General features: G+C 37.3%; 2 protein-coding genes across 2 annotated transcripts in view; both read right to left on the bottom strand.

Moving 5' to 3' along the window:
- LOC107834634 (uncharacterized) overlaps positions 1-2,025 on the bottom strand; it is a 6,996-nt gene extending 4,971 nt beyond the window's left edge. The window contains exon 1 of the mRNA XM_016666307.1: positions 1,945-2,025. The gene's annotated coding sequence lies outside the window, so the exon portion shown is untranslated. The remainder of the gene's footprint in view (positions 1-1,944) is intronic.
- Positions 1-10,921, bottom strand: part of LOC103130957 (contactin-associated protein-like 2) — a gene marked incomplete at its 5' end in the record, with an annotated part of 58,147 nt that overhangs the window by 27,785 nt on the left and 19,441 nt on the right. The window contains 4 exons of the mRNA XM_007542490.2: positions 3,590-3,808; positions 5,075-5,245; positions 7,882-8,009; positions 10,586-10,742. Coding sequence (XP_007542552.1) covers positions 3,590-3,808; positions 5,075-5,245; positions 7,882-8,009; positions 10,586-10,742 — 675 coding nt within the window. The remainder of the gene's footprint in view (positions 1-3,589; positions 3,809-5,074; positions 5,246-7,881; positions 8,010-10,585; positions 10,743-10,921) is intronic.

Here is a 10,921-nt window from a genome sequence, read left to right as displayed (position 1 = left end):
TTCAACAATTCAGCGCACTTTGCACAAGGAGAAGCTGTATGGGAGAGTGATGCGAAAGAAGTCGTTTCTGCAAGAACGCCACAAACAGAGCCGCTTGAGGTATGCATAAGCACATTTGGATGAGCCAGCTTAATTTTGGAATAGGGTTCTATGGACTGATGAAACAAAGATTGAGTTGTTTGGTCATAAAAAAGGCGCTATGCATGGCGGCAAAAAACACAGCATTCCAAGAAAAACACTTGCTACCCACTGTAAAATTTGGTGGAGGTTCCATCATGCTTTGGGGCTATGTGGCCAATGCCGGCACTGGGAATCTTGTTAAAGTTGAGGGTCGCATGGATTCCACTCAATATCAACAGATTCTTGAGATTAATGTTCAAGAATCAGTTACAAAGTTGAAGTTACGCTGGAGATGGATATTTCAGTAAGACAATGATCCAAAACACCACTCCAAATCTACTCGCGCATTCATGCAGAGGAACAATTACAATGTTCTGGAATGGCCATCCCAGTCCCCAGACCTGAATATCATTGAGCATCTGTGGGATGATTTGAAGCGGGCTGTCCATGCTCGGCGACCACCAAATTTAACCGAACTGGAATTGTTTTGTAAAGAGGAATGGTCAAAAATACCTTCATCCAGGATCCAGGAACTCATTAAAAGCTACAGGAAGCAACTAGAGGCTGTTATTTTTTGCAAAAGGAGGATCTACTAAATATTAATGCCACTTTTCTGTTGAGGTGCCCATACATTTGCACCTGTCAAATTTTGTGTTAATGCGTACCGCACATTTTTTTTTCAGTCCAATAAACCTCATTTCAATACTGAAATATTACTGTGTCCATAAGTTATTGGCTGTATCAAACTGAAATAGCTGTTGCAAACATCCAAGTATTTAGAGATAAAAATAAATAAGATTAATAGGGGTGCCCAAACTTTTTCATATGACTGTAGGACAGCAGTCGCTCTTTTCTCTTCCGGCGCCCGTTAGTTCAGTTGCTATGACAAAGGTAAACAAAACACTAAAACACTCTATAAAAACTNTTGTGTCCTGCAAACTTTGCTTTAATTCTACTTTTTTCTATTTAATCATAAAAAAACATAATCAGACAGAAAGAGAGTCATGGAACAGGAAGAGAAGGTTTCTTGAAGAAAGAGGAAGTTTCCAGCCTGCAGTGAATAAAAATAGTTCAGAGCAGGTTTCCTGAAGAAAGAGGAAGTTTCCAGCCTGCAGTGAATAAAAATAGTTCAGATTGCTCATTTTGAGCATTAAAGGTTTAAGGAATAAAATCTAAACATTTTGAGTAATTGGATAAAACCCAGAGTAAAATACTTAAATTAATAACGATAACTTATGATTAAACCAATAATTAATATTGGTTTAACTGGTGGTTGATGTTGGTTTGATTATAAGAATATTTACACTCACTCTTACACTTGTGGAAATACTTACAGGTGAAACAAGTAACTTAACATGGTATCAAATAATTAGAATAATGGATTATTCTTGGTTTCTTTCTTGGGGAAATGTCTGTAATAACTCACATCATGATTATAATAAGAGTAACTAATAAGTAATGGTTATTATAAAATTATAAATGAATGCTAAATAAGAGAAACTAAAAGGTTATAAATGTGATTTTGACATTGAACTTGAAATGGTGTAACTAAAGGTCACTGATGTTGTGTTGGAGGTAGATGGTAGGTGATAGGCCATCTGGAGGCAGAGGTCGTTAGAAACCAGGCTAGTCTTTCTCACGCCCAGCTTAAACAGAATGTCCTCTATATTCTCATCTGTAGTAATACTCCAGAGTTAGAGGCTTCTCGGACCCGTTAGACGGAGAGCTGGGAGCAACATCTCCCTCCTCTCAGAAGAGGAAGTAGAGGGAGAGAGAGTAGGGGGTGGGGGGTGTTGCGCAACAACATGGCATTCATTTGTCAACCTGCTTATTTCTGTAATGAACAGTTTCTTTTTATCCTTCCATAAAAAGGCACAACTTGTTTTACCCTTCTACACACTTCATCGCTATTGCTGTGGCATGTGACTCTTTTTCAACCTGGTAAAGCATATGCTTTACCAGGTTGAAAAAGAGTCACATGCCGATAGATAAAAGGCTCATTTTACAGAGTTAGATCTATGATTCTCTTAGACACTAAGGCTCATTCCTCAGAGAAACAGAAACTTATCAGGCCACAGAGACATGGTGTGATTTCAGGGAGTGTCTTCAGTTCATATAATCAGCTAGCCTCTTCCTTCTCCTCAGACGCTGCACAGACTGTTTTTTAGAAACTCTTCTCGAATGTAATGGTAAAGCGTCTCCTTTCAGTGCTGAAAGTGAATAAAATAAGTAAAGTCTGAATGCTTTTCTTGGCTGATTTTATGCTCCATGTGTCAATACAAATTANCTTCCGGCGCCCGTTAGTTCAGTTGCTATGACAAAGGTAAACAAAACACTAAAACACTCTATAAAAACTGCATTAATAATACTAAATAAATTCTTCAAAATGTTATGTTGTGAAAGTAAAACGATTACAGACCTTGCTAACCTGTGAACAGGATAGAACAGGTCGAAATAACAAGGCAGGCAGCTTCGTACTTCTCAAATCCTCCTGGAATCTGTTCTGAAGCCGGCTGTCAGTTATACAGATTCTGGAGCTATTACGAGAGCACACTGCCTCCTACTGGTAACTTTCTGCTACTGCAATAAAGTTAATTACAATAGAAACCAAATCTCGAAATTGGAAATATACATAAAAAACCCCATATCAATTAATTCAATATAAAATGGCAAAATAAAATAAAGAAATAATAACAATAACAATAATAATAATAATAATAATAATAATAATAATAACAACTTACCATTACTTTTAGAGTATGCCACACCTGCACATGTCTGACATCTCCCACTGCGTTCTATGACCCCTTGTCTTGGATCCAGTAAGGCTACCAAGCTTAGGACGTCCTCCTTCTGTGGCTTCAGGGTATTTGATACCCCCTTGGTAACCGACATCCGTTTAAGTTCATCTGGGCTGATGATGCCGAACTGAACTCTCTTGATCGTGCCCAATGGGTATGTGCTGTCACCGGCTAGGTGATACTATATTTAAGTTTGTGTACAATTTTATGATCATAAACCAGGGACAGGACATCATAAAGGTATCCCCAAAAGGAAAGTACTTTCAATATTTTATACTTGCTGACTTCTCCAAAGTTAACTGTAGGAATAGTAATGGTAATGCTATATCCTCTGTGTACAGCTTCATACTACAAACTGAAATATGAGTATACAAAGTTCAGTGCTACATGTAAAGAAAAACAACTAATCAAAAATAATTTCCAGAAGACCTTTGGATGCTGTTTTCTATCAGAACATGAAGTGACTTCCATCAGGGGAATCGCATTAAGTAAGTTAGCTTGTTTAGGGAGCTATCACATACAAATAGTTACCTGAATTAATCTCCATTAACAAGTGCATATTTAGTCTTCTAAGTGTGTTCAGAATTCTTTTTGGAAAAATTCCTTCATCTACTTCACTGCAATACAGTAGAATCGTTGTAATATACAAATTTAAATTTGTTACTTACCAATATATAGATCACTGTAGAACTCCAGCTCTGTGTGTCCCAGTGGGGGGGTCGCTTTTACCTCTCTGTAATGACCATCAATTTGTAGTACTGCTTCTTTGGTGTTCTTCTCAGCCTCCACACGATGCCACTGGTCATCATTTAGAGGCTTTGGTGTTTGAACAGTGAGCTCCATCCGATTTTTTCCAAAATCAAAAGATAACAGGACCATTGAGCCTTCTGTGAAAACAACATTAACATAACAGCTTCCATCTGGCAGCTCAGATTTTTAACATTTAAAGAAATAGTCTGTCAAAGTGAGTTCCAAACATGCACAACTAAAAGTTGACAAACCAATTCAAGATATCTCAAACATAAGTCTAGGCAGTAAAGGTAATCTTCAAAATGCATGTAAAAAGAAAAACATTTTAGGGAATTTACAAAACACAGAACTACTGAATCAGAAAACAAATATAAGAAATATAAAAATAAGTTAAAAAAAAGGCATGTAAAAAGGAATATTATTATGAATTCATAATAATTATCATAATGATATGATAATGATGATATAAATCCATGCCACCTTAGTAATAATACTAAGGTGGCATGGAACATTTTAAATAGTGATATCAGGAAAACTTCTAATAGTAGCAATTACCCACAGTATTTCATAGATAATGACTAGAATATTACTAATATGAAGAATGTTATAAATGTTATAAATATGACTGTATAGTGAGATTCAGCACTATTGTACTAATGCATAATATGCATATGAGTGTGTGTGGGTATGTGTGCATATATATAGACATATGTAAACCCAGATAAAATGGAAAATTAATGAATCTATGTCTTTTTAACTTGTTTTATAATTTAATAATGGGGTCCATCTGAAAATATGGTATGAGTTTATGGGGTAGGACTTCACTCCATTTCTTACTTCTTCCTACTCCTTTTCGAGCATCTGCACAAAAAAGGCAGCATTGTGAGGATCATGTTCTTTTTTTTAAGTGTGATTTGTTTCGTCAGAAAATCCAGATGACACAGGTGGAGGCCTCAACAATCACCTGCATCTATGACTACCTGACAAACTGACCAAAATTTGAGAGACTGTAGGACTGTCTGTCTAACCCAGTGGTTAGCAGCCCAGAAGCACCACAGGGGACTGTACTCTAACAATTGCTTTTGTTAGAGTACGAGTTCCCCCCTGTATTCTGAGGTGTACGGGTGGGGCACTCAATTGCTTTGAATTGAACCTTGAGTTTTATCACAATAAGTTTCGGCAAAACGACGATAGTGATAAAAAGCGACATCCCTTTTAGGTAAGTGCATGACTGACTGTGTGTCATGGCAATCATAACCCCACAAACACAAATAATGCTCTTGGGAAAAATTGTATTTTGTAATGCGCTATTTTACAACACCAAAGAAGTGTGATTTGTCGTGATTGTATCATATATACTGCTTCATGGTGCTACTGTTGTGGTACTACATATACAGACACACCTCGGATTTCAATGTGAAGGAGGTTGTTGGCTCCCAGGTTCTCCAGTAAGACTCCGTAATTGGAAGAGGTCTTAAAGTAAAATGAGATATCAGTACTGGATTCAATTTGAAAGTACTTGAAATGAAGTGAAGAGGCGGGGCTGTTAAAGGAAGCTGCATTCCAGAAGTTTCCTAGAATTATAGCAAAAAGAAACATTTAATTAAAAATACTGGAAACATTATACTTTCCACCAATATAAATACCAATCCTTTAAAAAAAAATTGTATATAGATGCATACATACACAGCCAACCATTCAGAATACGATACAAAAACTGCATATACACTAACACTAAAATATTACACTTTAAATTGATAATATCAAATAAACTTGAAGAAAAAGAACAATAAGAAACAAATGCAACCAGACCCTACGTGATTCTTTTGCTGGGTTATAACCCAAAGAGTAAAATTGAGATATAAATCTTTATTTAAAAACTTCAGTTTGACATAGGAGCTCTTCTGGGTTTTTTGCCTCATTTTATGAACAAGTTGGTCAGTAGATTTTAGTGCACTTATAAGAGGTATAAAACTCAAACAGGTCTAAGAGTTACTGTGTTTCTAATCAACTGAAAGCAAGAGGTAAAGAACTGTCAAAAAACTTGTCAGTGATGTGTTGTTTTCACCAGCTTTGTAATAAAAGCATCTTCACAAACTTTAAAAAGTAAAGCCAGTTTACACTGAGCTAAGAAATATATTTTGCCCTTTAGAGCAGACCAAGAACTCACCCCATCACTTAAAATCAACCAGATCATTAATGGTCTATGCAGGTTGTTGCAGAGGACTTCTAAAATGCATCCAGAATTAATCTTAGAAGTCCCAATAAGTCTTAATATGGTGGTATAATATTTGGGATTTGGCACTGCATGGAATAAACTGGTTTGGTGAAGTGTGACCCATCTGAAACCAGCAAGGCTTGGTAATTTACCTGCTGGTCATGTGACCAGCATGTGCCAAGGATGCAAGCTAATCAAGTCCACACAGGGTGGGCACAGCTGCAAGAAATGTTCTGTAACACTTTTGCCACTGCTTTGACTGACCAACAGCAACCTCATGGGATAGAAAAAGGACAAAGAAAAGACTCAAGCAAAAATAATAAAAAACACATCGACTCCCTGCACATAATGTTGAAAGTGGCTTGCACATGGTTCACCTTGGAATTAAATTACCCGATGTGATGAAATGTGCACTGATTAAGTGTTGGGAGACTAAACGGAGCAGACACATTCCTTTAAATATGTAGCATGATATGAAGCTTTTTCAAATTTTACAAGCAGGTTGATCACAATCAGAATCAAAATTCTTTTTATTGTCATTGTGCAAGAAAGAGACCACAATGAAATTGAAAATGTTATGTTTTCAGCGAAGATAGTAATCTTAATTCTACCAGTGATCAGGTTTGGGTTTGTCATTACTTTTTCACAAATGGTCATATTGGTTTGGATAGCATTTAACCAGGGGTGGAAATTAGCATCTGCCACTAGCCAAATGTGGGTACAAAAAAAGTGGGGTACAAATTGGAGCAACGCACCGCCACTGTGGCGGGTCGACAATATGCAACAGGAAAAAAAATAAATAAATAAATAAAAAGCTGTACTCTTTTTGGATTTCTGTCCAGGGGAGGAGTTGCTGACTGGAGTACAGACTGATACACTTACTAACCATATCTGGCAGCCCTAGGCTGTCATAATTTAACAAATAAAAGTATATTAAATTTTATTTTTTATCGACCGTGACAGCCCATTGGTTGATTTTATTGATGGACATTGGGCTTGTCCAATGAAATCCCTCAGACCTCCTTGCCCCCCCCCAGGGTTATAAATAGTGCCATTTCAGGTAACCGGAGTCCGAGAAAAGTGAGCAGATATGAGACGGGGTGGGAAGTGGGGTCGGGGGTCAGAAAAGTTACGACAACAAAAGCTAAAAAGCGCATAAACCCATTCAGAAAAATGTGTGATTCAGGGGATTCATTATTGTCAGAGGATGATGATGAGAGAAACATGACCATGGACCAACTGAGGAAGAGTTAAGATAAGCTGCTGCCCGGTAAGGAGGAGTGGAAATGTTCATGAAGAAAGAGCGTTCCATGCGGGCAGAAGGGCAGGTGCATGTGAGTCCGGGAGGGGGAATCCAACACTAAGCTAGCAGGCAGTCAGAAAAACCCTGATGGAATGATGATGATGGCCTGTGGAATAATGAACACGTTCTGAGATGTTCTAGTAAGAAGAATAACTGTGAATTTCAATAGAAAACGTAATAAGTAAGGGAAAACAATAGTTAGAAAATAGCTACTGACTAGACACATCGTCAATAAATACTATCTGGGGGAGTTGTAGCCAAAATGTGGAAATGTTCAACATCGGAAATGACTGCAAGAATGTTAGGGTTGTGTAGTTAAAGTTTGCTGTTAGTAATTACTTCAAATGAACTTTTTAAACTACACCTCTGTTAAGGTGTCCATGGTTTATGTTAAATTAGTCTGTATACATACATATGTATGGTAAACTTATTGTCAGTACATTGTCAGTACATCAGTTTTCATAGAAAACTGATGTATAGGAGGAGTTTTCATAGAAAACTGATGTACTGTTTTCATAGAAAACTGATTTACTGACTGATTTACTCTGAAACAGGGTTTTCTCAATTTGCTGCAATTCTGAAACATTCAAACTGTAACAGGGATCATAGAAGCCATGTGGTCTTAATCTGGTGTGAATGGGGTCTAAGATGAAGTGTCAGGACTTAGAATTCATCATAAGAACACTTACTATCTCCCTGGCATTTAAGAGGCCCAACAGTCAGCTTGGCCTCAGATCCGGATCTGCTTGTATCACCAATCACAACTGTATTGACCGGCAAATGGTCTTTATACACCAACAAACCTGCATCTTCCATCCTATCACACAAAAGCACATCAGGCAGAAACACAATTTTAGGCAAAATAACACCCAAAACGAGCAAAGAAAAAACAAAACAAAAAACTTAAAGGTAGTACCAGAAAGCAGTAATTAAAGAGGAACACCTGTGTGTTTGCGAGTCAGCCCGTGTCTACCTTCATGGGGGAGACGGTGCAGTCAGCTTGTCTCAAGGCTTTAAAGCAGCAAACATTGCCTCCCAATGACAAGGGATACATTAGGAACCATAAAAGCTATGAATATCATTTACCCACTACTTTTATCAGCACAAATAGGAGAATGTTTCTGTCCCATTCAATTTTTTTCAAAATATAATATTATAAGCATAAAATTGTGTCAAATATGTTGATAAAATAACTGAATGCCGAAAATTATCTTACTTGATCCCAAACTATTCCCTCTATCTAGGAAAGTGTAAGGTTGTCGATATGATTCCCTCACTGTCACTGTCACTATCACGAAGGGTCAGTGGATAGTCATGTCTTGCTTCATGCATGTACCTTTTGCCGTCTGAGCTGTGACAATGGAAAAATATGCCTCATTTGGCACTATTCAAAACAGACGATTTTGAGAAAATTAAACTTGCAACTCTAGAGCAGACAAAATTTATGGCGAAATTGTAACAGATATAAAAAATAATAAATCATGAGTGTCAGAAAGGTCTGAACTGAAATTATTTAAAAATACCTTTTAATGCCCCATCCCTTAACTGCATAATGACCAAAAATTAAGTCGATAGCTCAAAATCTATAGGAGGAGTTTTCTAAAGTTTGCTTTTTGATCCAAAATGGCTGCTTCTCCGTACATTTTAGGGCATACCTCCAGGAGACTTTTTTCTTTGGTACATGTTCTACCTATGTAATGAATTTCAGAGCCCTACAATGTACGGTTTATCATATAACACATTAGGAGGTGCCACTCTCCATTCCACTGAAATCCAAAAATTTCACTTGGGGGACAATTTCAGGTGAAATTTGGTGAGTTTTTGAAAATGTGAAGACCTCCAAAAGGCTGATCATTAGTTGGAAAAATAAGAATAAGAAGTCTTCCAATTACAATAGGCCTTCGCAACGCTGTCGCTGCTCGGGCCACAAGGCGAGGTAGGAGCTCTAGCAATGCCACCCACTCATCTAGGGGATGCAGTGGAGTCAAATTGCAATGCTATTGGGCACTTCAGAGGTTAACAAATGTCATATCAAGTTTGGTGCAAATCGGATGATGCACATCTGATTTTGAGCCAACTGTTTCAAGGGACTGGAATTAGACACTCTGCCATGCTCACATGCTCCAGCCATCAGCCAGTGTTAAGAAAAGTATTTACCATTAAGTTGTTCTATTTCATTAAACAGGTTTATATCTGTATGAATTAAAGAGTAAAAGTAAGAAAACCAGTAGGAAAACAGGTGGCTTCCTGTTGAAAGAGGGTGGCAAAGGTGATGTCACCAATTGATCATGTGTATATGACGAGTCCTGGTCTCTTATGACACAAAGTTTGATGCACCTGGAAGCTTGTGTGTGGAAGTTATTCTACTTAGATGTTTTATGGGATATGGTCAGATATGTATATGGTCAGATATGCCCACATGCTTTCATGTATGAAAACGATTTTGATAACTATTGACCTTCAATGCATCAAGACTATGCATTGATTACATAGTCTTGAGTAATTGTGAAACCTGCATCTCAAAAGCTGTAGGACACTCTTTCTCAAACTGTGATCCCCAAAGTATTAGTGGTCTACAGGCGCCCCCCAGTGGTTTGCAAGATACTGCATGTAAACGACCGTTTATTTGCTGTAACTTCAGCTCAAAGTGCAATGTGTACAGCTGGCTGATCAAAGGATTGTGTTTAAAAATAATAGATAGCTTAAAAGTACTTATATGATGGGAGGAAGCCAAGAGAGTTTTGATGTGTGTTTCACTTGCAATTTGATTCTTCTGAACAGCTCTATACAGTTGAAAGGCTGGACTCAAGTCTCAGTTAGTAAGACTCAAGTTTGTTTTATACAACTTTGATTGCTTATAATGCTCTACTTACACGTCAACGTTATTTTTATTTAATTAAAATTATTAAATTAAATCAATTAAATACAACAAATAAACAACTGACAGAGTGAATATTTTTTTAATTTAATGGTGCAGAAAAAGTTTCATTTCTGCCAAAGCAACTCAAGTCTATTTTTCTTTTATTGTGCATCAAATTACCAATAGGCATGAATGTTATTAATGCACACAACACTTGGCAGTAAAGAACAACTTCTTTTTTGATTTCCATGTGTTTGACATCAGTGGAAAGCATACAATCTACACTTTCAGAATCTCTATATAACTGAATTTGCCCAGAGTAGAAGTGTTCCTGGCTTTTTTGTGGTCATTTACATTTACCCAATGGCACCATCTTTGTTAATTAGGATGCTAAGGCTTCCAAAAAGCCGCATACTTTGTTGGAAAAATAAGAATAAGAAATCTTGCAATGGGCCTTTGCAGTGCCTCGCTGCTCAGGCCTAATAAACAACAAATGCAGCACATGCATGAAGCTGTTCTGTTGCTCTACTCACCAGGCTCGCAGGTCAGCGTCACAGTTACAGTAGTGTTTGGGATCAGAACAGTTGTTTTCAATACCGCAGGCACACTTCTGTATCCCAGGTCCTGACCCGCCCCAGTAGAAGTGTCTCTTATTATCTCTTCCTAGCCACCAGGTAAATGGAGTGCCATCTAGGAATCAATCCAACAAAGTTTATAAAGTTTACTTCATTTTTTTAAATTGGGACTTTATTAATACCAGTGTCAATTTATTAATAAAGAACTGTAAAAACAACTACGAACTGCATCAAAGTGCCGTACAGTGTTTTTAAAACCATAGATGAAAACATATAAGAATAAAACACAAATTA

Source organism: Poecilia formosa, unplaced genomic scaffold (genome assembly GCF_000485575.1).
Source record: "Poecilia formosa unplaced genomic scaffold, Poecilia_formosa-5.1.2 Scaffold700, whole genome shotgun sequence".
NCBI classification, from domain to species: Eukaryota; Metazoa; Chordata; class Actinopteri; order Cyprinodontiformes; family Poeciliidae; genus Poecilia; species Poecilia formosa.
The sequence above is the reverse complement of the archived record's forward strand: the minus strand, read 5'-3'. Positions and strand labels throughout refer to the sequence as shown.